Source organism: Coregonus clupeaformis, chromosome 37, assembly GCF_020615455.1.
Source record: "Coregonus clupeaformis isolate EN_2021a chromosome 37, ASM2061545v1, whole genome shotgun sequence".
NCBI lineage: Eukaryota > Metazoa > Chordata > Actinopteri > Salmoniformes > Salmonidae > Coregonus > Coregonus clupeaformis.
This window is the reverse complement of record NC_059228.1, coordinates 11384578-11412536: the sequence shown is the minus strand read 5'-3', so window position 1 is coordinate 11412536 and position 27959 is coordinate 11384578. Positions and strand designations below refer to the sequence as shown.

At 42.3% G+C, this 27959-nt stretch overlaps 2 protein-coding genes across 7 annotated transcripts in view; one reads left to right on the top strand and one right to left on the bottom strand.

The window, feature by feature from the left end:
- The window catches only part of LOC121553704 (E3 ubiquitin-protein ligase UBR2-like), a 44620-nt gene extending 28943 nt beyond the window's left edge, over positions 1-15677 (top strand). For all 6 annotated transcript variants that reach the window (XM_041867025.2, XM_041867022.2, XM_041867023.2 and 3 more), the window contains exons 41-46: positions 3533-3641; positions 3803-3859; positions 5821-5898; positions 12396-12566; positions 13457-13558; positions 13775-15677. In XM_041867025.2, coding sequence (XP_041722959.1) covers positions 3533-3641; positions 3803-3859; positions 5821-5898; positions 12396-12566; positions 13457-13558; positions 13775-13916 — 659 coding nt within the window. In that variant the 3' untranslated portion in view covers positions 13917-15677. The remainder of the gene's footprint in view (positions 1-3532; positions 3642-3802; positions 3860-5820; positions 5899-12395; positions 12567-13456; positions 13559-13774) is intronic.
- A 2757-nt stretch (positions 15678-18434) lies between these two features.
- LOC121553408 (peripherin-2-like) lies at positions 18435-25703 on the bottom strand. The gene is made up of 3 exons (XM_041866486.2): positions 24657-25703; positions 21591-21837; positions 18435-19910 (listed from the first exon to the last, which is right to left on the bottom strand). Exons 1-3 carry the CDS (start codon positions 25235-25237, stop codon positions 19704-19706), a joined length of 1035 nt encoding a protein of 344 aa, XP_041722420.1. The 5' UTR covers positions 25238-25703; the 3' UTR covers positions 18435-19703.
- Positions 25704-27959: the final 2256 nt, after the last annotated feature.

Genomic DNA, 27959 nt, shown 5'->3' with positions numbered 1-27959 from the left:
GTTGAGTTGATGCCAAAGAGCTTGATTTTGGTCTCATCTGACCACTACACTTTCACCAGTTCTCCTCTGAATCATTCAGATGTTCATTGGCAGACTTCAGACGGCCCTGTATATGTGCTTTCTTGAGCAGGGGGACCTTGCGGGCGCTGCAGGATTTCAGTCGTTCACGGCGTAGTGTGTTACCAATTGTTTTCTTGGTGACTATGGTCCCAGCTGCTTTGAGATCATTGACAAGATCCTCCCGTGTAGTTCTGGGCTGATTCCTCACCGTTCTCATGATCATTGGAACTCCACGAGGTGAGATCTTGCATGGAGCCCCAGACCGAGGGAGATTGAAAGTTATTTTGTGTTTCTTCCATTTGCGAATAATAGCATCAACTGTTGTCACCTTCTCACCAAGCTGCTTGGCGATGGTCTTGTAGCCCATTCCAGCCTTGTGTAGGTCTACAATCTTGTCCCTGACATCCTTGGAGAGCTCTTTGGTCTTGGCCATGGTGGAGAGTTTGGATTCTGATTGATTGATTGCTTCTGTAGACAGGTGTCTTTTATACAGGTAACAAGCTGAGATTAGGAGCACTCCCTTTAAGAGTGTGCTCCTAATCTCAGCTCGTTACCTGTATAAAAGACACCTGGGAGCCAGAAATCTTTCTGATTGAGAGGGGGTCAAATACTTATTTCCCTCATTAAAATGCAAATCAATTTATAAAAAATGTTACCTGCGTTTTTCTGGATGTTTTTGTTGTTATTCTGTCTCACTGTTCAATTAAACCTACCATTACAATTATAGACTGATCATTTCTTTGTCAGTGGGCAAACGTACAAAATCAGCAGGGGATTAAATACTTTTTTCCCTCACTGTACATGCGCACGCACACCCAGGGCTGGCACGGTAATTGTATAATTGTGTAACCGACGATTATGGATGAAGACCTAAAATAAAATAACTCCCGTAACCGTTTTAATCCATCAATTTTAAATAATATTTTCTACTTTATTTTTAAGTAGTAGATATATTTTACACAATAGCGGTAGTGTAAATGAATGATTATGAACAATTTTGCTTCCTTAATCTGTCTAGATATCCAACTGTTTCCATCTCCTCCCAACGCACACTCTCTCCTTCAAAATGCACTTCCTTTGATGCTATAGCTAGCATTATCTGTACCAGCTACAGTGCGAGTAATTCTCAGGTTTGTAAAGGTGTAAAAAGATGCTAGAATCCGACCTGAATCACCACTCTGTCTGCTTGGTGAGTGTGGACATTTTATAAACGAAAGTGAATCGGCAATGTTATAAAAACCGAAGTTGAAATCCACTAAGTTCGCAAACGTTAAGGGCTTGATTCAATCCATTTCGCCGAAGTTCAGCGCTATAGCGCACTTACAATTTTAAATGGAATTTTTCGATTGAGCCGACATGCAGCATTTACCGTGAATGCAGTCTCCGTGAACGTGGGAACATTGCCTTTAAATGTCAGTCGCACTATAGCGCTGAACTTCGGCTATATGGATTGAGTCGAGCCCCAAGTTTGTATGCATGACCCAAAGGCATGACCACTGCGTGATAGATTGTTTACTTTGGTTGCTAGGCAATACAACACCCCACTGGCAGTGAGTGGGCCACTGCTGCAGCAGCAGAGAGGAGGGGAGAGAGGAGAGACAATTAGCGTGCCTTAATTTTTCAGTTCGAACTGTTATACAGTGCCTTGCAAAAGTATTCATCCCCCTTGGCGTTTTTCCTATTTTGTTGTATTACAACCTGTAATTTAAATGGATTTTTATTTGGATTTCATGTAATGGGCATACACAAAATAGTCCAAATTGGTGAAGTGAAATGAAAGAAATAACTTGTTTCCAAAAATTCTAAAAAATAAATAACGGAAAAGTGTTGCGTGCATATGTATTCACCCCTTTTGCCATGAAGCCCGTAAATAAGATCTGGTGCAACCAATTACCTTCAGAAGTCACATAATTAGTTAGATTGCACACAGGTGGACTTTATTTAAGTGTCACATGATCTGTCACATGATCTCAGTGTATATATACACCTGTTCTGAAAGGCCCCAGAGTCTGCAACACCACTAAGCAAGGGGCACCACCAAGCAAGCGGCACCATGAAGACCAAGGAGCTCTCCAAACAGGTCAGGGACAAAGTTGTGGAGAAGTACAGATCAGGGTTGGGTTATAAAAAAATATCAGAAACTTTGAACATCCCACGGAGCACCATTTTTAAATCCATTATTTTAAAAAATTGAAAGAATATGGCACCACAACAAACCTGCCAAGAGAGGTCCGCCCACCAAAACTAATGGACCAGGCAAGGAGGGCATTAATCAGAGAGGCAACAAAGAGACCAAAGATAACCCTTAAGGAGCTGCAAAGCTCCACAGCAGAAATTTGAGTATCTGTCCATGGGACCACTAAGCCGTACACTCCACAGAGCTGGGCTTTACGGAAGAGTGGCCAGAAAAAAGCCATTGCTTAATGAATAAAATAAGCAAACAAGTTTGGTGTTCGCCAAAAGGCATGTGGGAGACTCCCCAAACATATGGAAGAAGGTACTCTGGTCAGATCAGACTAAAATTTAGCTTTTTGGCCATCAAGGAAAACGCTATGTCTGGCGCAAACCCAACACCTCTCATCACCCCGAGAACACCATCCCCACAGAGTGAAGCATGGTGGTGGCAGCATCATGCGGTGTGGATGTTTTTCATTGGCAGGGACTGGGAAACTGGTCAAAATTGAAGGAATGATGGATGGTGGCTAAATACAGGGAAATTCTTGAGGGAAACCTGTTTCAGTCTTCCAGAGATTTGAGACTGGGACGGAGTTAATCTTCCAGCAGGACAATGACCCTAAGCATACTGCTAAAGCAACACTTGAGTGGTTTAAGGGGAAACATTTAAATGTCTTGGAATGGCCTAGTCAAAGCCCAGACCTCAATCCAATTGAGAATCTGTGGTATGACTTAAAGATTGCTGTACACCAGCGGAACCCATCCAACTTGAAGGAGCTGGAGCAGTTTTGCCTTGAAGAATGGGCAAAATCCCAGTGGCTAGATGTGCCAAGCTTATAGAGACATACCCAAAGAGACTTGCAGCTGTAATTGCTGCAAAAGGTGGCTCTACAAAGTATTGACTTTGGGGGGGTAAATAGTTATGCACGCTTAAGTTTTCTGTTTTTTGTCTTATTTCTTGTTTGTTTCACAATAAAAAAATATTTTGCATCTTCAAAGTGGTAGGCATGTTGTGTAAATCAAATGATACAAACCCCCATTTTTTTATTCCAGGTTGTAAGGCAACAAAATAGGAAAAATGCCAAGGGGGGTGAATACTTTCGCAAGCCACTGTTACGGTGACTGTGGTTAATTCCACGATAGGCACAGCTCTACACACACACACACACACACACACACACACACACTTGAATATAAGTGTATCTCTCACTCACTCTTACATTATTTTACTGATCTTTGAACACATACACTGTACCAAGCAGAGCCATACTGTTGATGTTCACTCTGTCTCTTCTAGCTCTGTGTCCTGGTCAGTGGGAGGTGCTGTGTGGATACCTCAGTCTGCCCTCCAACCTGCTTCAGCTTTACCACAGTCAACAGGAGCTACTGGAGCCCTTACTGCATGGGTAAGAGTCTCTCTTGCGCGCCAGTAACCTGTCTTTTCTCCTCTTGTATCCTCTGAATGGTTCAGAAGTGCCAGCTACATGGCTGATTTGATGTACTGTATGTCATAGTCACTATGTGATGGGGGAAAGTTTCTTTAATTTAGCATCCTCCTGTCCTGTAGGTGGTGCTCTCACCCAAGTCTACGACAGACCCTTCAGGGAGGTGGTGTTCTCGTGAGGTCAGTGCTGCTATTTTACTGTCTGATATGATGGGTGGAAAACTCTTGATTTACTTAGGTTGGATATTGGTATAAATGATATTGTGTGGTACAGTGTTAATTTTGGCAGCTATTTTCGTTTGTCTTTATGACTAAAATACCTTTTAGTCTTAGTCACATTTTAGTCATTTCATACTTCTTAGTTTATCAGTCCACTAAAACTCTGGACAATTTTAGTGTAGTTTTGCCAGTCATTATAGTCGCATATTAGTAAATGCATTTTTTTCTTCATGAAATAAATAGTATTTACCTTTTAACTTCCATCATATGCACATTAAAGGTACTATGTCTAACTTTGCTTCCCCCTTGAGATAAAGCTAGGCGAATTGCAACAACACTTAGGCTGAATATAAAAAACTTGGCCCCCTCCCCCGCATCCCATTTCCCGGCAACACGGTGGAGACTCGCGCTGGAGTCTTTGTACTTTTAGTTTAGTCCACCAGCTTCAAACAGCTGAAAATAGTTAGTTATTGAAAATATATTTCACTGTGATTTTAGATGGTACAATGATTCTCCACACTCTCAAGTGCTTGTTTTCTCACAATAATTTAAATTGAGTGAACAGTGGCAGAGCGATTTCTACATGTTGGACGCCTGCCCGTCTGCCATCTTCTGTTTATGCTCGAGGATCTGCCATCTTCTGTTTACTACCCAAGTAGTTGCCATACCAAGTGGTGATGCAGCCAGTCAAGATACTCTCAGTGGTGCAGCTGTATAACTTTTTGAGGATCTGAGGGCCCATGACAAATCTTTTCAGCCTCCTGAGGGGGAAGATGCGTTGTCGTGCCCTCTTCACGACTCTGTTGGCGTGTTTGGACAATGATAGCTCCTTAATGATGTGGACATAGAGGAACTTGAAGCTCTCGACCCGCTCCGCTACAGCCCCGTCGATGTGAATAGGGGTGTGCTCGGACCTCGTTTCCTGTAATCTACAATCAGCTCCATTGTCTTGCTGACATTTGAGGGTGAGGTTGTTGTCCTGGCACCACACTGCCAGGTCTCTGACCTCCTCCCTATAGGCTGTCTCATCGTCGTCGGTGATCAGGCCTACCACCATGTCATCGCAAACCTAATGATAGTGTTGGAGTCGTGCACGGCCACGCAGTCGTGGGTGAACAGGGAGGGAGTACAGGAGGGGACTAAGCACGCACTCCTGAGGGGGGGCCCCCGTGTTGAGGGTCAGCGTGGTAAATTTGTTGTTGCCTACCCTCACCACCTGGGGGTGTTCCGTCAGGAAGTCCAGGATCCAGTTGCAGAGGATGACCACTCCTCTGATTCCCTTAGAGGGGAAAATCTGAGCTTTCCAACATTGCCAGAAATATTACTTGACTCCTAATATCCAGCAAATACTGTAGCATTCAAAGGTCCAATCGGAGAAGAACTGCACGCACATTTGTGGACCGTGACAGCGGCAAGACGGATGAATAACAGCTTTGAGCTGACGTGATCAAAGCAAAAATAGCCTACATGAAAGTAAGACAGAGTAAACATTGTTCTGCGTATCACATCAAAAGATTGACGAATGACTGAAGTGACCGCCCGGGAGCTGTGTGGAAGAGCCGGGCAGATCAGCCCAATCAGACCGCGCAACTGAAAGACGTTACTTCTTCCAATGGGAGGATTGCATTAAACATTCTGCAAAGGCATGCATGTATGCTTATGATTGGACAAAACAGATGAAAAGGAGCTTCATGTCGAATTGAATGTCCATAAGTCTCACAAGGAATTCTCGTAACATTTTCATGGCGTCTTGTTATCGGCATTAGTTTTCGTCAGGAAGAATATGTTGACTAATATTTTTCGTCATAGTTATTGTTGACGAAATTAACACTGGTGTGGTCGAGTGTTTTTTAGAACTGTACAGAAGTTGTTGTTTGATTGTGTTAAGAGCTCTAGGGCTGACCAATTCTTCCTCTGTTCAGTTTCCCTCGGGAGTCCAACAGCCTGATTGACCTCCCAGATGACTACAGTGCCCTCATAAACCAAGCATCCAGTTTCACGTGAGTGCCCAACGAACAACTGTCATTGGTGCATCAGCTGTCATAGCACAACACAGCCTTACAAAATTACAATCAGGAGAAATTGGATGTCATTGCTCTCCTTACTGTCCTATAGAAGACCTTTTAGAGTGTGAATGTCTAATAGAGTTGCAGTCAAATATATTGGACCTCTTGCACTTTTCTTAAATAATTCCCTATTTCTTCTCAAATAAGTTGAAATTGAAAACTTTTGGTATCCACACCTTTTCAAGGTTTTTCAACATTGCAGAACCAATTTTATTTTTTATAAACTTAATTATTCATTATTTGTAAACTTTAGAAAATAAAGACATGGCATGGACAAATGATTGGCACCCCAGAGCTAGTACTTGGTTGCACAGCCTTTGGCCAAGATAACTGCTAACAAATGCTTCTTGAAGCCATCATTGAGCTTGCTGCACCTTTCTACTGGCAATTTGGATTTGGCCCACTCTTCAGCAGCAAACTGCTCTAATTCATCAATGTTTGAGGGGTGCCTTCCAACAACTGCTGTTCTCAGCTCTCACACATAGGTTATGGAAGTGATCCAGATTTTGACTCTTCGCTGGCCACTCCAGAACAGTCAAGTATTTCTTCTTGAACCATTCCGTGGTGTTTTTGATGTGTGTTTGGAGTTGTTGTCCTGCTGGAAGACCCACAACCTTCAATGGAGACACCGTTTTTGGACACTGGGTTGAAAATTGCACTCCAAAACACCTTTGATAATATGCTGATTTCATGTTTTGTTCAAGACCCCCAGTACCAGAGGCACTAAAGCAACACCATAGCATTATCAAACCTCCCTCATGTTTGATTGTAGGGAGGGTGTTATTTTCTTTGAATGCTTCATTTGGTTGTTGATAGGAAGGCCCCACTGCTGAAAGAGACACAAGGAAAGCCTGATTTAACTTCTCAAAAACCCACCTAAACAAGCCTGAATCCTGGGGGAAATGGTATGTGGACCAATGAAACTAAATTAAAGCTCTTTGACAATACTGTGTTTTCCAACGACCAAATGAAGAATTCAATGAAAAGAAAACCCTCCCTACAATCAAACATGGGGGAGGTTTGCTGCCCCTGGTACTGGAGGCCTTGAACGTACGCAAGGCATCATGAAATCAGCCGATTGCCAGGTGTTTTGGAGTCTAATGTTCAACCCAGTGTTCAAAAACTGTCTCCATTGAAGGTTGTGGGTCTTCCAGCAGGACAACAACCCCAAACACACATCAATGTACCCTGGAATGGTTCAAGAAGAAAAACTGGAGTGGCCAGCGAAAAGTCCAGATCTGAATCACATCCATAACCTGAAACGGCTCTCACCATTAATGGCTACAAGAAGCATTTGTCGGCAGTTATCTTGGCCAAAGGCTATGCAACCAAATACTAGCACTGGGGTGCCAATCATTTTGTCCCTGCCATTTGTCCTTATTTTCTCAATTAAACTTGTAAACTTAAGTTTACAAAATAAAATTGGTTCTGCAATGTTGAAAATCCAATAAGGTGTGGAGACCAAAATATTTGTTCAATTTCAACTTACTTGAGAATAAATAGGGAATTATTTAAAAGGCCCAATGCAGCTGTTTTTATATCAATATCAAATCCTTTCTGGGTAACGTTTAGGGTTGACCCCTTTTAGTCGATTGTTTTGTCGATAGGCTGTTGGTCGACCAAGATTTATTTAGTTGAGCAGTAGCATATATATATATATATATATATATATATATATATATATAAATACCAATCAAAAGTTTGGACACCTACTCATTCAAGGGTTTTTCTTTTCTGTTTTACTATTTTCTACATTGTAGAATAATAGTGAAGACATCAAAACTATGAAATAACACACATGGAATCATGTAGTAACCAAAAAAGTGTTAAACAAATCAAAATATATTTTAGATTCTTCGAAGAAGCCACCTTTTGCCTTGATGACAGCTTTGTACACTCTCTGCATTCTCTCAACCAGCTTCATCTGGAGTGCTTTTCCAACAGTCTTGAACGAGTTCCCACATATGCTGAGCACTTGTTGGCTGCTTTTCCTTCACTCTGCGGTCCAACTCATCCCAAACATTTCTCAATTGGGTGATTGTGGAGGCCAGGTCATCTGATGCAGCAATCCATCACTCTCCTTGGTCAAATAGCCCTTACACAGCCTGGAGGTGTGTTTTGGGTCATTGTCCTGTTGAAAAACAAATGATACTCCCACTAAGCGCAAACCAGATGGGATGGCGTATCGCTGCAGAATGCTGTGATAGCCATGCTGGTTAAGTCTGCCTTGAATTCTAAATAAATCACTGACAGTGTCACCAGCAAAGCACCCCCACACATCACACCTCCTCCATGCTTCACAGTGGGAACCACACATGCGGAGATCATCCGTTCACCTGCTCTGCATCTCACAAAGACATGGCGGTTGGAACCAAAAAATCTCAAATTTGGACTCATCAGACTGAAGGACAGATTTCCACCGGTCTAATGTCCATTGCTCATGTTTCTTTGCCCAAGCATGTCTCTTCTTCTTATTGGTGTCCTTTAGTAGTGGTTTCTTTGCAGCAATTCGACCATGAATGCCTGATTCATGCAGGCTCCTCTGAACAGTTGATGTTGATGTGTCTGTTACTTGAACTCTGTGAAGCATATGTTTGGGCTGCAATTTCTGAGGCTGGTAACTGTAATGAACTTATCCTCTGCAGCAGAGGTAACTCTGGGTCTTCCATTCCTGTGGCGGTCCTCATGAGAGCCAGTTTCATCATAGCGTTTCATGGTTTTTGCGACTGCACTTGAAGAAACTTTCAAAGTTCTTGAAATTTTCCGCATTGACTGACCTTCATGTCTTAAAGTAATGATGGACTGTAATTTCTCTTTGCTTATTTGAGCTGTTCTTGCCATAATATGGACTTGGTCTTTTACCAACCCTAACTTGTCACAACACAACTGATTGGTTCAAACGCATTAAGAAGGAACGAAATTCCACAAATTAACTTTTAACAAGGCCACCTGTTAATTGAAATGCATTCCAGGTGACTACCTCATGAAGCTGGTTGAGAGAATGCCAAGAGTGTGCAAAGCTGTCATCAGGCAAAGGGAGTCTCAAATATAAAATATATTTGTATTTGTTTAACACTTTTTTTGGGTACTACATGATTCTATATGTGTTATTTCATAGTTTTGATGTCTTCACTATTATTCTACAATGTAGAAAATAGTAAAAAATATAAAGAAAAACCCTTGAATGAGTAGGTGTGTCCAAACTTTTGACTGGTACTGTAAATATATCAGACACCTGTCTGATTTACGCATGGCTCAGTGGACTAATCCATTGCGGTAGCCACGGGATGGCTCACCAGTAGTACATTTATAGTTAATTCCCATAATTTGTAATCTACAGTATTTGGTTAAGGTCATTTCTGTTAATGCATTCAATATATGATTATTATTATGCATAGAAGAAGTCCTAGGCTACCTGGCCTGCGCAAAAATGTAGGCCTATAAATGTTTCCATTTGGGGATCTGATAGTATTTCTGATTGTCTTATTTCACCACCACTGTGGAGCTTCTCAAATAAAAAATGTCTTCACCTCAAACAGCAAGTAAACTAAGTCTGTTTTTACATTGATTGAGGATGACAATAGTTCCTCAACGTAGCCTATGTGAAAAATCTTTCCAGCTCTCTTTCGATAACCAGTCAGTGTGAAAGTGGAAAAAGATGTCATGCTCTGATCCGGTGGAAATGTAATAAAATAGGCCTACCTGATTACTTCTTATCCCTTGCGCAAATAGCCTACAGCTGTGTCTGTCCGGAGCTCACCGAGGGGAAACTCTGAGGTCCCAGAATATTTAATACAAAGTTGCAAGTTTGCTAGAGGGAGCTTCAGGCCGGACCAAGTTGATAGTTGATACAATTTTTCAAGTTCCTTGCAGACAGGCCATGCGTAGCCAATGTGATTTATAGGATATTTATTTTTATCGGGGTATTTTCTACCTGTAGGCTGCAATGTTTTTATTTGTTGGCTTCATGTAGGCTATTTTTACATAGTTGGCAATATAAGTTACTTTTAGAATTTTGAATAACCCCATGATAATGATTTTGAGATACGAAGACTGTATTATAAATGGAGAAAAAAATTTGCATATGAAAATCATAACTGCAGATCGGTAGAAATGGTAAGATAAATTGGCACTCCAAATGGAAAAGGTTGCCGACCCCTGGTGTAGACTATTACCGGCAACTTCAGGAGCTTAATGGCAGAATGCGAAGGCCAGCATCAGCTGGAGCTGGAGGAGGGTCGGGAATTTTTTCTTCTTCTTCTGGTTAGGCTATCTTGATCTCTGGCTCCCTCTTGAGTCATTTTTGTGTCTTAATTATTTAATCACAGTGTGCTTAAGCATCAGACAAGCTCAGTAGCCTACATATAGTTGATTTTATTAACACATAGGGTGTGTCTATATAGGGAAAAATACACATTTTTAAATCTAAAGTCTAAAGAACAGACAACTCTCGGTCGACCAAGATTTTCTTTAGTTGGGGACAGCCCTAGTAACGTTTAAGTACCTTGCTGTAATAAATTCCATTATTCCACAGTGTTAGTTTCATCAGCTGTTATACAATATGCTATAAAACACAGGAAAAACTGAATTTTGACTGCACTGGGCCTTTAAGAAAAACACAAGGGTGCCAATATACACTACATGGGCAAAAGTATGTGGACACCTGCTCATTGAACATCCACATTCCAAAATCATGGGTATTAGTATGGAGTTGCGCCCCCCTTTGCTGCTATAACAGCCTCCACTCTTCTGGGAAGGCTTTTCACTAGATGTTGGAACATTGCTGCAGGGACTTGCTTCCATTCAGCCACAAGAGCATTAGTGGTCCCCTGTAGCTCAGTTGGTAGAGCATGGCGCTTGCAACGCCACGGTTGTGGGTTCGTTTCCCACGGGGGGCCAGTATGAAAAATGTATGCACTCACTAACTGTAAGTCGCTCTGGATAAGAGCGTCTGCTAAATAACTAAAATGTAAAATGTAGTGAGGTCGGGCGCTGATGTTGGGCGATTAGGTCTGGCTCACAGTCGGCGTTCCAATTCATCCCAAAGGTGTTCGATGGGGTTGAGGTCAGGGCTCTGTGCAGGCCCTTCAAGTTCTTCCACACCGATCTCGACAAAACGTTTCTGTATGAATCTCGCTTTGTGCACGGGGGCATTGTCATGCTGAAACAGGAAAGGGCCTTCCCCAAACTGTTGCCACAAAGTTGGAAGCACAGAATCGTCTAAAATGTAATTGTATGCTGTCGCGTTCAGATTTCCCTTCACTGGAACTAAGGGGCCTTGCCTGAGCCATGAAAAACAGCCCCAGACCATTATTCCTCCTCCACAAAACTTTACAGTTGGCACTATGCATTGGGGCAAGTAGCGTTCTCCTGGCATCCGCCAAACCCAGATTAGTTCGTCAGACTGCCAGATGGTGAATCTGGTCCTCCCGTGTGGCTCAGTTGGCAGAGCATGGTGCGTGCAATGCCATGGTTGTGGGTTCGATTCCCACTGGAGACCAGTATGAAAAGGTACAAAAATGTATGCGCTCACTACTGTATTGTCACATGTGCCAAATACAACAGGTGTAGACCTTACCGTGAAATGATTACTTACAAGCCCTTAACCAAGAAATAGAGTTAAGACAATATTTACTAAATAAACTAAAGGTATAAAATATAAAGTAACACAATATCAATAACGAGGCTATATACAGTGGGTACTGGTACTGAGTCTATGTGCAGGGGTACAGGTTAGGGGAGGTAATTTGTACATGTAGGTAGGGGTAAAGTGGCTGGAGAAGAGTGTCTGCTAAATGACTAAATTGTAAATGAATCGTGATTCATCACTCAAGAGAATGCGTTTCCACTGCTCCAGAGTCCAATGGCGGGGAGCTTTACACCACTCCAGCCAACGCGTGGCATTGCGCATGGTGATCTTCGGCTTGTGTGCGGCTGCTTGGCCATGGAAACCCATTTCATGAAGCTCCCGACAAACAGTTATTGTGCTGACGTTGCTACCAGAGGCAGTTTGGAACCCGGTAGTGAGTGTTGCGATTTTTACGTGCTTGAACACACGGCGGTCCTGTTCTGTGAGCTTGTGTGGCCTACCACTTCGTGGCTGAGCCGTTGTTGCTCCTAGACGTTTCCACTTCACAATAACAGCACTTACAGTTGACGGTGGCAGCTCTAGCAGGGCAGACATTTGACAAACTGTTGGAAAGGTGGCATCCTATGACGGTGCCACGTTGAAAGTCACTGAGCTCTTCAGTAAGGCCATTCTACTGCCAATGTTTTCCTATGGAGATTGCATGGCTGTGTGCTTGATTTTATACACCTGTCAGCAACGGGTGTGGCTGAAATAGCCAAATCCACTTATTTGAAGGGGTATCCACATACTTTGTATTTGGCCCCAACTGTATGTGTTCATGCTCTCCTCACTCTCCCCCCAGGTGCCCTAAGTCGGGGGGGGATAAGTCCCGTGCTCCCACCCTGTGCCTGGTGTGTGGCTCCATGCTGTGTTCTCAGAGCTACTGCTGCCAGACAGAGCTAGATGGAGAGGACGTGGGAGCCTGCACCGCACACACCTTCGCCTGCGGAGCCGGAGTAGGCATCTTCCTCAGGTACAGACCCGACTCTTTTGTGTGTGTAAGTTTTTATTTTTATTTTTTTTAAAAATTTATGTGCGCCTGTATACAGTGGGGTCCGGAATTATTGGGTCCCTTGATAAAGATGAGCAAAAAAATACTGTATAAAATAACTAATACTGAGCTATATTGTACGCAAAAAAAAAACGGAACAATTATTTTATACTAATACAATTGCTCAGAGAATGATTTTGTTTTCAATACTTCCCCTTGCGAGGATAACAACACTGAGCCTTTTTCTAAAATGTTTTATGAGATTCGAGAACACTTTGGGAGGGATCTTAGACCATTCCTCCATACAGAATCTTTCCAGATCTTTGATATCCTTCGTCTATGCTTATGAACTGCCCTCTTCAATTCAAACCACACGTTTTCAATGGGTTCAAGTCCGGAGACTGAGATGGCCATTGCAAATTGTTGATTTTTGTGGTCAATTAACCATTTATTTGTGGATTTTGATGTGTGCTTGCGGTTATTGTCTTGCTGGAAGATCCACTTGCGGCGAAGTTTCAGCCTCCTGGCAGAGGCAACCAGGTTATTTTGCAAAAATGTCCTGGTACTTGGAAAAGTTCATGATACTGATCACCTTAAGGGCCCCGGGACCAGTGGAAGCAAATCAAAGATCCACTACCATATTTTACTGTAGGGATTAGGTATTTTCTGCATATGCATTGTTCTTTTGAAGGCCAAAACCACCATTGGCGTGGCCAAAGACCTTTTATTTTCATGTCACCCCAAGCACACATTAAAATCCACAAAAAGTAGTTAATTGACCACAAAATCAACATTTTGCGATGGCCATCTCAATCTACGGACTTGCCTACGTTCATGAGTATGCAAGTATAATGCTGTCCCTTCTGTTCCAGAGTGAGAGAGAGCCAGGTTCTGTTCCTGGCTGGTAAAACTAAGGGCTGTTTCTACGCTCCTCCTTACCTGGACGACTATGGAGAGACGGACCAGGGCCTAAGGTGAACAACACTGCACATTCACTCATTACAGTACAGCAGTGGTTCTCAAAATGGCTTCTCAAAAGGTTGGAACAAACACCTGCGCACACTAGAATCACCCAGAAGCAACTTTGAGACCCAATGCTGTAAATGTTATTGGTCTGTGCTGAAAGATGTCTAATAGTGTGTTTGCTGTGCTCAGCCGTTTGAAAGCCTTGCGTCTCTGTGTTTATCCAGGCGGGGGAACCCATTGCACCTGTGCCGCGAGCGCTACCGCAAGATCCAGAAGCTGTGGCGCCAGCACAGCATCACAGAGGAAATAGGCCACGCCCAGGAAGCCAACCAGACCCTGGTGGGTATCGACTGGCAGCACCTGTGATGTCATAGGTTACTATAGGTCACACCCACCAGAGTCGGACACACCCCTTTCTCCAAACATGGGGGACTCTGCACATGAGAGAGCAGCAGTATGGTGGACATGGCAACAGAGCCCCACCTCTCTCGCTCCTCTCTCCCCCTCTGAGAGTGGATGAATGCATATAGGTTTTTCTCCTTTTCTTTTTGCTGTTTCTCCCTGGAAAGAATGTGTTCCTCTATTTTCTTTCTGATTTAATATAAAATAGTATATATATAAAGCATATAGCCGACACATTGGGCCGCCGGGGTCGGGTGCAACATGAATACTCGGAGTATAACTTCTTTATAGGAATGTTATTTAATTTCTGCCTATTCAAATACGATTAAATTATTTATACGGTAGATGGCTGATGTATTGGTTTATTTACAGTTGGATTGCTTTGATACTAAACATTTTGAGTAAGCACATGGTTTTCATCCTTGCTTTTGTCAGCCAGTGACTGCTCATTTCAGAGTTTGGGCCAAAATCTCATCTGATATGTCTATAGGTGAGGTCAGATTGTGCCCTTACCAGTATTGGGGTCAATTCTATTTCAATTCCTTTGAATTTAAGTTTGAAACCAAGAGCTGAAAAATCCTCATTGAAAATAAATTGTACTTTTCAGCTTTGAATTGGAATTTCAATTCAAGTCCTGAAATTGATTGACCCCAACACTCTGTGTGAGAGACACTGCTGACCCATGCAGTGTGGGGGTAAAAAAGGTATATTCTCGCCCTAGCTGCAATCATTGAATACTTTCTCCAGTCTGATGGACACCTAAATACACAGTGCAGTAACACACTGGTGTTTGTTTGCGTGTTTTAACTCCCGAGTGCCTGTGTTTTGGTTTTTCAGTTTGTCAGTGTGTATGTTGCTGTGTGTGGAATCGTTTTGCAGGTTATGTATGTATCCATTTTGAATGTATCCAGACTGTTCGTTGTCAATTATTAGTTTTTTAACACTATATTTAAGTGAACCAGATATGAGCCTTTACTGCAAGGCTGTCGCTTCCTTTTTTGGTTGGTTGGATGGAGAGCCATGTATTCTTTCACTTTTTATCTGACGTGGATGTTATGCATTGATGGGGTTTGTTTGTTTGTTTTTGGTAATTGTTTTTGTATTGGCACTTTTTTGATGTCTGAGAAGAGAACGCAGGAACACTTAACCTTTAACCTTTTTCAAATGACTAAAATGTAAAATGTAATATATGGACTGTGAAGTTGTCATAAGTATGGCCTGTGCGTGTGGGTTTGCCTGACTACCTGACCTGACCTGGAAAACAACTCTGGACCTAGTTATAGCCTATATGTAAAGCCCAGAGTTGTGTTTTTGCTCAGGTCAGGTAGTCCTAGCCCTAATCATAAGGTTGCCTCTGGACTGTACCATTACCACACCTACAGAGGGGGCGGCAGTATGTGACATGACAGGTGGACTGACCCATGGGGTCAAATATCATCCTTCAAGCTCAGAAACTAAACAGGATAATCACACGCAGGCACTTTAGAGGAACACACACACACTGCTCTCTGATGCAGGGTCTCCCTGATGCTGGGACCTGAAGCCGTATATTCTTCCTCCCATATTCTCATGGTAACCATCCACACCCCCATTCTTCAACACACTCCCAATATCGAGGCTGCATCATTATTTTCACGTCACAGACTTGTTAATATGTTAATTATTGTATAAATGAGTACATTGTACTATATTGTAAAATGATACCTAATTAAAAAGGAAAAGTAATGCCTGAGTCTTGTCTATTTGTGAGGTGTACTTTAGATTAGTTACTAGACTATTGAGGGCTGGGGGGAAATCAATATTGTGATGCTTCTTTTTTTTGCAATAGATGCAGTAAAGAGATCAATCAAACTCGACCAAAACATTGGAAATGCCTTGAAAACGCCACTCACGCGTCCCCATCACGCGGAAAGATTCAGAATCTCCTCATTGCCTCCCCCCATCAAAATTATCCTACATTTAGGCTGTTGTTTGTGTATTTCACACTATTTTGGGGTAAAATTCTGAGTATAATGCTTGTATGGATGTCAACCCCAATACATGTTCATGTCATCGTCACCAATCAACTGCATTACACTTAAAAATGGCTTCAAGACTTAATCAAGTAGCACCACCGTTTTCTATATGGCTAGCTATGCTACCAACTCATATAAACGGGAGTTAGCATTTAGCAGAACTATTTTTAGAACTCTGAAAAGGAACATTTCAAAATATTATGCAGTGAAAACAGCTAAATATATCCAAATCGGATTTTAGTAACCACGTTGTGGGCCTGTTGGAACACAGAAATCATGATTTGGCGAATATCCACTTTGTAAGATCAGAATTTTTGGAATGTGCGACATTGATCTCTACCGCATCTATAGTGATTTGATTCAATGGCTTACAAATCTTGAAATCGTAATATTTGGTTGTGTTCGTTTAACGGTTCAATTTCATATAACAACAAATACATTCTGACTGAGTTGAAAACTGAATAATCAGCAATAAAGTGCTCTTCCTGGCAAAATTGTAAAGACCTTCATAGTATCATATTTAAAATGTAATGCATTAAAACACTGTTTCACCCTATTGCAAAATTGAGTCACAATACATACAGAATCTCAATATATTGAATCGTGACCTAGCTATGTATCGTGATTTGATTTAAACATTTTATTTGTGATCTGAGTCTTATCATGAGGTCCCTGCCAATACCCGGTCTTAAAGGGATGGTGTGAGATTTAGGCAAGTAAGCCTTTTTTCTACTTATCCAGAGTCGGATGAACTCATGGATACCGTTTGTATGTCTCTGCGTGCAGTTTGAAGGTAGTTTTGCATGACATTGCTAACTAGCGTTAGCGCCATGACTGGAAGTCTAGACTCTATGGTATGCTAGCTGTACCTGTAGACTTCCAGGCATGGCGCTAACGCTAGTTAGCAACTTCCCTCAAACTGCACACAGAGACCTACAAATGGTATCTAACCCTTTAACGCGAAGACAACTGCTGGGCTTAGTATGTTGTGTGTGTGACCATGTGTAATATCAATATCCCTATTGCTCTGAGCAGCACTTGTGCCTGTCTCCGATCTGTCAGGGCCTCCCAGCATAACCACCATGGAAACCGGCCAGGAGAATAAAGTGGATTAGGCTCCCAAGGCCCAGTTGGAGAATAAAGCTGATGGTGTAATGAGAACACTTAAAAAGTTAACCAGCGGTTAACCAGGATTACAGCGAAGCTGAGGTTAGAAAGATTCAAGGTGAGGTGAGTGAGATATTTTTGGAAGCTTCTTTGAAACATTCCCAGACTCAAACTTGAATTTTATAGGGAAGTCACAAAGTAGGATTTAGTGCTACATTCCTATAGTTATTAATAGGTCATAAATATTTTAATTGAATACATTTTGAATTAAAATTGCTCCCTTGGATAATTCTCATATGATATATAAGATCAATGAAACTAACCTAATCTCTTTCCCAGCCACTAGCCTGGGGACGAGGTTAAAACTAACCCAAACCTCTTCAGTATTTAAATGTGCATCACTACGTTTCCTAGTTGTTTTTTTTAGCACCAGTCATTAGATCTAATGTTCTGGCACAGATATCAAGGCCTCCTGAGGATTGGAGAGGAATTGGGTTGTATCCTGCAGGAGAGAGGCTGCCCCGCCCCATCCGGTCAAAGATGCTTTGGGCATCTCCCTGCGTCAGAGGCACCTGTCCTTGCAGTCACCTGGCGGGGCTAAGCTACACATCAAAGCCTCTTACTGCTCTTATCTCCTCAGCAGCTGTTTATGTGTTTTAGGTCCTTTTAGGGTATATTCCAGAGGACAGATGTCCCTACTACCACTCTCACATATACAACTGGATTTACTGTACTTGCTCAACTGAACCTACCCCTCAGGTAAGGATACCTCCGTGTATGGCTTAGTTGGACATATCAGGGGACACATTAAAAAGGGTATATGTAAGCCTAAGTATCTTTTAAATTGTCTTTGCTAAATTGACCTCAACCCTTCGGTATGTATTATCCAACACTTACACTTATTAAACCTTTATTTAACCTGGAAGACCCATTAGTCAGAAGACCTCTTTCTCAATTGAGGCTTGATAACTAGAGACAACCTATCTCTTCTGAGGGTGTTCCAGTTAAAGTGATTTTAGTTACTTGTTTGTCCTGGAACTGAGGATTGGATCCCTGCTGAGTGGAAACCGCACGTTCCTGCTGATCCCATCAGGTAAAGCTGGACTCCTACTGGGTTCTTTACATGTACCCCTCATCTCCTGTGAACCTCTGGTTCTCCTTAATTGGGATTTTTCATAATTTGGATATGGTACAACCCTACGCAACCAACATTGTGAAACTAGCAAAAAGTGAGAGAATGAGGGGAGAAATGTAAAGCATAGGCAGCATGGACATGGTGAATAAAGAGTTTAAAATACTGTATGAATGTGAGTACATGCAGAATATGGCTGTGACAGGAAGTTTTTTAAGTGTGCAGTCGCAATTTAGAAATGACTCATGTCAGACAAAACATTATGGACAAAACAGACAATCAGACTCTTGTTCTCTTTATATATCTTTATCTTACACAATATCTCAAAATCCAAATTTACAGAAAAGATTAACTCTCAATATTACAAAGGAAGAAAATAGTGGTCACACAGAAAGTAAAAATATGACAACTGATAAGACTTTTTGTATCCACTGCAAACTGACCAGTATCTCTATCTGCTCATACAGGGTATGCTGATTTAAACTGCCAATCTGATCATCTTTCGCTCAAAAAAGTACAGAATCTTCTTCTTTTAAGTGCTCCCAGCACCTCATCTGGGCATTCAGCCCACTGTAACCCCTCAAAGGACTACACAATCAGAGTTCAATCTGCCTCGTACATGAAGCAGACATATAACCCGATAGCAACACTGATACATAACCGATAAATGTTCAAGTCTGTGCTGTATAGATTTGAATGCATGTGGCACCGCTCTGCCGGGACGTGTATGGGGACACTACAGTGCCCGGGTCCATGTGTCCCCCCTCAGGGGGCAGTGTGAGAGGGGGCTGGGAGGGACAGCTAGGACACCGGTTCCGCTGCTGCCTGATTTAAGCTGCCATGAGAGAACGTATGTGACCGATTGACTGGGTGCCATTAGGCATTGATAATGTGTTTTGGATTAGAAAATTCAGTTGAATTGAGCAGACTAAGAAGAAATTCAGATTACATATATCTTTGTGTAGCTATCGGGTTGCATGTCCACTTAACACAAGTTGTGGAGTCTAGCAAGGACATAGGGGTAAAACTATTAGACATGAGGATAGATAAACTATGTTAGGCTTGATGGTTTCAGGGTAGGTCCATAGTTTTTCATGGAGAGTATTGCCGGGGAGGGAAGGGGAGATTCTTTCATTATTTCATTACAATTTCTTCATATTCACAAGCCCAAATTCATGTATACTGTACAGATCTTTTGACAACCCAAATATATTTTTCATAATTTTTCTTTAAAAAATATACTCTGATTAACATATATACAGAATTATTATGGACAGGATATACATTCACATTTTTGAGTTTGGTTCTCACTTCATGTGAGTAGATTAGTTGTTCACTTTTCAAAGGGTGTGTGCATGTGTCCATTTTTGTGTCTGTGTATGTATGAGTGTATGTGTCTGTGTGTTGTTTCACTGAGAAGATGTCTCTCTCCTCTCACTCCTTCTATTTCTCTTTGAGCTCCCGTCAATAGGAAAAGCCCCTTTGGGTGGGACCCTTTCAACTCACAGTGGCCACCCCCTCCTCCCCCTCCCCCACCTGGTTCCCTGCACCGACCAGGCCCTTGATCTTTGTTATGACGTCTGCCACCGTCTCCTTCACACTCTTCTCCAGGAGCCAGCCCTCGCTCTCACTCTCCGGGTTCTCTGGATCGGCCATAGTCTCCAGAGAAGTGGTCAGGTACTGTAAGCCTACCATCACTACTGCCTGAGGACCAGACAAAAAAGATACGTACATCACTGACAGAGCCTTTACACAGACACTGCAAACATCAAACAATCTATGGCCTCTGAACCACCAGAGAGCTCTGCTACCCATTCTTGTTTAGATTTAGAAAACAGTGATTCCAAATGTATTAATCACTGATCTAATTCAACATTTATTTATAGTCACTAAGGCTTTCCACTGGGCACAGATGTCAGTTCAACGTCTAGTTTTGATTTACATTTGTTTGAGTTGTCAGCTATCGTGAGTTCAACATGAATTCAAAGTGAAATCAACAAAACATGTCACCATGTTATTGGATTTAGATTAAAAGTTGGATGAAAAACAGACCAAATTCCCTTACGTTTATGACTTTTTGCAAATCCAATCAGTTTTCCACGTTGATTCAACATCATCACATATAATTTTTTTGTTGAAATGACATTGAAACAACCTTGATTCAACCATTTGTTCCCCAGTGAGTTGGATTTTAGATAAAATCTCCCATTGACGTCAATTGGACATCAATCAATTGACAGTTCTCAAATTTGGATTTGGCACAAAATGCCAATTTAGTGTTGTTGTTTTGACCCAGATAGCAACCCAGTTAGTGCTCTGTCTGTCAGTTAGTACAGTGAGATCCTGCTTTTAGGAAGGCTACCTGTTGGTCTCTGCTCTGGCCAGATTAACCCCTCTAAGAAACCCTGATCCTCCCTTACGTGTATATCACACCCACACAGTGGTGTAAAAATACTTTAAAGTACTACTTAAGTAGTTTTTTTGGTTATCTGTACTTTACTATTTATATTTTTAAAAACTTTTACTTCACTACATTCCTAAAGATAATAATGTACTTTTTACTCCATACATTATCCCTGACACCCGAAAGTACTCGTTCAATAAATGGTCCAATTCACACACATCAAGAGAACATCCCTGGTCATCTCTACTGCCTCTGATCTGGCAGACTCACTAAACCCAAATGAGTGTTGGCGTGAGTCCCTGGCTATCAGTAAATCAATAAATAAAAACATGTCTGGTTTGATTAATATATGGAATTTGAAATTATTTTTACTTTTGATACTTAAGTATATTTGAGCAATTACATTTACTTTTGATACTTAAGCCTGGGCAGATAGATCAGACACTAGAGGTCTACTTGAGATATCCTTTTGGCATGTCATTTAGATGAAAGTCAAGTGAGTGCTAAGACCAACCTTGTAATGCCATGTTTTAGTGCCTGCTTGCAAGAAGGGCAAAGTTATGGTGGTAGTTAGGCTTGGTGTGTGCCCACTGAATATATTCAGGAGGGTTGGCATGTGTGCCCACTGAACTGGTCAGCTGTGGCCAACTTGGACCAGCTGAACCTCTACGTATACTCACTGAGCTAGATACTTAGAAATGGCCACCTTCTACCAAATGGCCAATAATGGGAAACGTCTTTTATTATTTATTTGTAATCCTCTTCTCCACACCACTGGGCCTAGCCTACTCTACTACTTACCTACATATGCCTTTAAGACTGCAATTGAATAAAATCAGCTAATCAATTAGTTTGTCAGTCCTGCGTGTGATCTTTAGCATATGTAGCCAGCTACCCTCTGAAGTGAAGGACATTGACAGGACATCCAGAGAATGCCCCCAGCTATTTCCCTTCCATTTCCCTATTCTTCTATTTCTCACCTCCAGTATGATGTACAGTAGCATCAGGCCCCCGATGCTGTTCATCATGCCTCCGTAGTAGGCGACAAGGGACTCGCGGCAGCCCCGGGTCCAGATGTTGAGCTCCTCGGTGTGGTGGTCGTAGTCATAGTGGGCTGAGTTGTTGGTCAGTTGGTGCTGGATGCAGGGTCTGGGGGAGCCAGGGTTGCAGCAGCTGAATGGAACACTTTCCATCAGAAACTTCCCCTCCACGTTGCTCAGGACACGGCTGTGGAAAGGCCAAGAGAGACACGTCAGACCCGTCACAAGCAATGTCAGCCATGTCACACATAAAGTATGTCATTCACGTGACAGGTGTACATCAGTGCCATAACACAGACATATGAGGCATTGAGATTGAAATGATGCAAGGGAAGTTATTATGAATGGTGAACCCATGCGCCTCGGTAGGAAGAGTGCTCAGTCCCCTCCTGTACTCCCTGTTCACCCATGACTGCATGGCCAGGCCAGGCACGACTCCAACACCATCATTAAGTTTGCTGACGACACAACAGTGGTAGGCCTGATCACCGACAACAATGAGACAGCCTATAGGGAGGAGGTCCGAGACCTGGCCGTGTGGTGCCAGGATAACAACCACACACTCAACGTGATCAAGACAAAGGAGATGATTGTGGACTACAGGAAAAAAAAGAGAACTGAGCACGCCCCCATTCTCATCGACGGGGCTGTAGTGGAACAGGTTGAGAGCTTCAAGTTCCTTGGTGTCCACATCACCAACGAACTATCATGGTCCAAACACACCAAGACAGTTGTGAAGAGGGCATGACAAAGCCTATTCCCCCTCAGGAGACTGAAAATATTTGGCATGGGTCCTCAGATCCTCAAAAAGTTCTACAGCTGCACCATCGAGAGCATCCTGACTGGTTGCATCACCGCCTGGTATGGCAACTGCTCAGCCTCCGACCACAAGGCACTACAGAGGGTAGTGCGTACGGCCCAGTACATCACTGGGGCCAAGCTTCCTGCCATCCAGGACCTCTATACCAGGCGGTGTCAGAGGAAGGCCCTCAAAATTGTCAAAGACTCCAGCCACACTAGTCATAGACTGTTCTCTCTGCTACCGCACGGCAAGCGGTACCGGAGCGCCAAGTCTAGGTCCAAAAGGCTTCTCAACAGCTTCTACCCCCAAGCCATAAGATTCCTGAACAGCTAATCATGGCTACCCAGACTATTTGCACTGCCCCCCCACCCCCACCTCTTTTACGCTGCTGCTACTCTGAATAGTCACTTTAACTCTACCCACATGTACGTTACCTCAATTACCTTGACTAGCCGGTGCCCCCGCACATTGACTCTGCACTGGTACCCCCCTACTGTTATTTTATTTTACTGCTGCTCTTTAGTTATTTGCTTTTATTTTTTTTACTTAACACTTTTATTTTTTATTTTATTTTTATGCATTGTTGGTTAAGGGCTTGTAAGTAAGCATTTCACTGTAATGTCTACACCTGTTGTATTCGGCGCATGTGGCAAATACAATTTTATTTTATTTGATTTAAACATAAGGTAACAGCTCATATGGCAAAGTATGTGATCTTAACTGGCCACATGTCAAGTGTCAGTTCAGACTAACTGTATGACTAAATCATCAATCAGCTTTTGGCAGCTTTATCATATAGAGGCCTTGGCTGACAGGAGAAAAGTTGGGATTGCTTCAGGCTATTATTGACAGGTGAAGAGTTTAAACCGGGTTCATGAGGATCCTCTTGATGGGATCATTTGTGAGTGAGAGAGACAGCAGGTATCTCAAGTAAATTAACATATAAACACACATGCTTAATGCACACAGTCAAGTGTACTGTACATGCACACACGTATACATATGCAAATGGACTCACTCAAATGCATTTAAACATGTACACTATTATACATGTACTATTCAGACATTACCACCCACTTGCAAACATATTCTTGAATTACTTTCTCAATGTCCAAATCATCCATCCTAAATATTCTAAAATGTATTGTGTAGTTACTTATAGATGATGAAGCATGAAAATGCTAATATAGGTACCGTTGACTTGGCATTGGATTTGTGCCAAGAATACCTAAAAGATAGTACTTGAAACAGTGGCCAGGTAAACAAAACCAAAGCATGGATTGCTGTTATACCTTGTCCATAGACTGCTTACAGGGTAAGGAAAACAATGTGTAATTTTGTCATTTGGGTGAACTATCCCTTTAATCAATGTCTTAAAATCAGAAACTAAATCTACTAAATATAGTATCAGTTGCCACCAAGACACAATATTGGGGAGAGAGGGGGGTAGTGTGTTTGTGTTAAGTGTCGGAGTCTATTAGTGAGAGTTAACTGCCGTCTTATTATGATTTAGGGGGACAGTAAACTCTGAAGGACGAGGAATTTAGATCCAGGGAGATTATCTACTTATCAGAACCTGGCACATGAGCCTGACTCCACTTACACTGGTATCCTCTGCATCCCACTTAGACTTCTTTAATTCTCTCTACATTTATCCTGTCCTGACCCCCTTTAAGGTACACCCGTCCACCCCATGAATATCACAATAAGTGTTGGTTTAAAAATGTTAATAATTGAAAGTAGTGACTAATTAAAATAATTGTTTTGTATGTTTTACATTAACTAAGTTGTCACTACCATACACTAGCAACAGCAAGCGCTACCTTGTCCCATTTGCTATCCCCAGCTTCCTGCACAAGATCACAAGAGACCACATGGGTAAAGATGGAGACTATGGTCAGGAGTGAGGAAAACTCTTATGCAGCAGCAATGTTGGATATGTTGCATAAGACTTAGCATGAATTGAACAGTATTTATTTCCTAAAATAGCCTTTCTGTCAATCGAAAGACTGAAGGAAGCTTTTGAGGCCAAGGAGTTTTGGTGTTAAGGCAGAGTTATTTGTTCTGGCTGACGCCCAGAGACACTGTCAACAAGTCATTTGCTTACTTTTACTTTACATGCAATTTTTTGGCCTATCTTGGCCTTCTGGGTACCATGATCCACCCAACATTGCTCTCTCTCAGCTACTGATTTCAGTACTCACTCTTTGATTTCATCGTTGCTGAAGTCCAGATAGCGGTTGCTGATCCACTGGACCTCAAACCAATCCCTATAGTTGTTGTTACCACAGCAGCGGAACTCGATCTGGGTCATGTCCAGCGTCCTCTTCATGAAGCAGCGTCCAGGTGTATCTGTATCCTTGTAGTATTTTATTCCATTCTTCAGACCCTCAGCCAGGGCAAAGTACAGCTGGAACTGCATGCAGAAGCACAGCAAAGCTGTGAAGAACAGGAGGATGTTGAAAGCAAAACAGCCCATCAGGTAGCCCTTGACCATGGGCTTCCACTTTACAAACTTCATAGCATCCAGAGAGTCGTGGCACACCTTGCCGCCAAAAACATTTAGCCCGCAAGCAGCTAGGCCAACTAGGATTAACAGGTTGGGCACAAAATGGCTCTCGTTGTTGTCCATCATCTCACTCCTCTTCCGGAGCTCGATCTTAAAGAACAGCCCCAGGCTGAAGACCAGGATGCCGGTCATCACTGCCAACCAGTACATGAGCCACAGGCCCTGGGCAAGCTTCACCCGCTTGGGCAAGTCAAACTTTACCTTCATCAACACCATGCTTACCTCAGAGTGTATGCTATTCCGAAATCAAAACTTGGATAAAAAAAAAAAAAAAGATACAAATTTGAATATACAAAATATTCAAAACTATTTGTTTCAATGTTTTTTCTTCAGTAACAGTTAAGACCTCAGTTGACCTTAGGCAACGATGTTCCCGTGGAGAGTTTCAGTTGGAAAATTGTAATCTGTTCCAGAAAGGAGCTGCAGAATGTGTTTTGGCAAGGGTTCCCCTCTTCATATCCATTATGACCACCCTCAAATCAGGAAAGTCCATAGTGCTGGGTGGACAGAGGAGTCTGACACCAAAACTTATTACAAAATATTCACATAAAATCCCCCAAAATGACAGGATAGACAGCTATTCAGCTATTCCAGGTGGATCTTTTTCCTGCAAAAGGAGGTAGCCAGGCGAGTAGCAGAGTGATCGAGACACAAAGTTGCAGTACGTCATCCTAAACCCTGCTAATCAGCCCTGATCCCATTTGCAGCAGATAAGCCCTGGGCTTTAATCTCTTGTCTTACCATGTAATTGATTTGTTGCTTAAGCGTCAGCTTCCTCCATCACCTGCCTGCGCTGGGCTGCACTGGGATGGGAAGACCTGGGAGATAGTCTTGTGGCTGCAGGAACTTCCACCATGTCAAGTGTGAACCATTGGGTGACAGTGCGAGTGGTGTTTTAAGAGTAAGACTGTACTGCCTCAGGTGTTTGCCAAAATAGCTACCTAATAGACCAATATTGGTACAGCATACACTGAGTGTACAAAACATTTCCATGACATAGACTGACCAGGTGAATCCAGTTGAAAGCTATGATCCCTTATTGATGTCACTTGTTAAATCCACTTCAATCAGTGTAGATCAGGGTTCCCCAACTGGCGGCCAGCGTGTGGTTTTATTTGGCCCCCCAAGTTTTCTGGGCAAAAAAAAAAAAACGTATTTTTGGGTGTGTGGAATGTTCATTGTTGGACATAAAAGACTGTAAAAACACCAGGAAATCAGCTCCAAGTGATTTTAATTTAAGAAATCTGTTCCCAAGTACTCCCACACATAATAGAGAGACACGACATGATCGTATACAAATGTTAGCAAAGTTTGAAATGATTATGTTTTAGTCAAACATTATATCTGTTTGGGCTTCTTGCGGTCAATTTGCAGTCTACAAATGATTTGTAATTGTGTTTTGGCCCCCCGACCATCCGCTCAAGAAAAAAATTGGCCTGCGGCTGAATTTAGTTGATGATCCCTGGTGTAGATGAAGGGGAGGAGACAGGTTAAATAAATATTTTTAAGCCTTTAGACATGGATTGTGTGTGTGCCATTCAGAGGGTGAATGGGCAAGACAAAAGATGTAAGTGCCAGGCACACCGGTTTGAGAGGGTCAAGAACTGCAACTCTGCTGGGTTTTTCACACTCAACAGTTTCCTGTGTGTATCAAGAATGGTCCACATCCCAAAGGACCGCCAGCCAACCTGACACAACTGTGGGAAGCATTGGAGTCAACATGGGCCAGTATGCCTGTGGAACGCTTTCGACACCTTGTAGAGTCCATGCCCTGACGAATTTAGGCTGTTTTGAGGGCAAAACGGGATGAAACTCAATATTAGGAAGGCGTTCCTAATGTTTTGTACAGAGCATTTTGGTGCAATTTTCACAATATGTGGTACATTTTCACAACTCTAAGTACAAAAATCTAAACAGATCATCAAAATGGCTCATGTTTCAAAACTCTAAGCACATTTTCAATTGACTGAGTACAACAAACCAATTCACAAAGTCACTTGTTCACTGCACCAAATCACTCTTTCAATTTGGATACATATTCAATCTAAGTATCTGCTTTTCAAAATGCACTATTCACTTTACTTTTGATCTGATTGTCTTGTCATTTGTTAACAATACAACAAAATATCACTTAATCAAACTGCTCACACTGATAACTACTGATGTGATGAGATGATGTCGAAGGAGTCAGGAGGGTAATTCACAGAATAACAGGATTTATTCCGCAAATACAGGGTTACGCAGAAATGCGTCAAACACTCTAGTGCGCAAAACAGGCGCACTGGAAAATACAAGGCACACAGGGAATTATCCCGGCGATATAAAATACACGGAGCTCCACCGAGCTTCACTATCCTCCACAATAAACAATCACACACAAAGACAAGGGGGCAGAGAGAACACTTATACAGGTACTGATGAGGGGATATGAACCAGGTGTGTGTAATAAACAAGACAAAACAAATGGAATGATGAGATGAGGAGCGGCAGTGGCTAGAAGGCCGGTGACGACGAACGCCGAAGCCTGCCCGAACAAGGAGAGGTGGCAGCTTCGGAGGTAGTCGTGACAACAGGCAAAATGATGTAGTGCCTAGTTAACTTATATAGTTTGATAACAGCTGAACACTGTAAATATCTATATTTTACCTCATAAATGTATACATTTTACATCAATTTATGTTGGAAGGTAAAACCAAATCATATATCGATGTGGCTGTAAATACTACGTCATCATTCTCCATCAGCGAGTGTGCTTCAATAGGAAAAAGTGGAAAGAGTCACTTATGTGCTACCATTTGGAATTATAGTGTAGTGTACAATGCACTGCTGAATATATAACAATATATTCCACTCATTATCTGAATTTCATTGATACACTGTAAGCTGATGGATTTCAAGTGGAGAGACAGGCATAGAAAGTCATGTAGAAAAGATGATC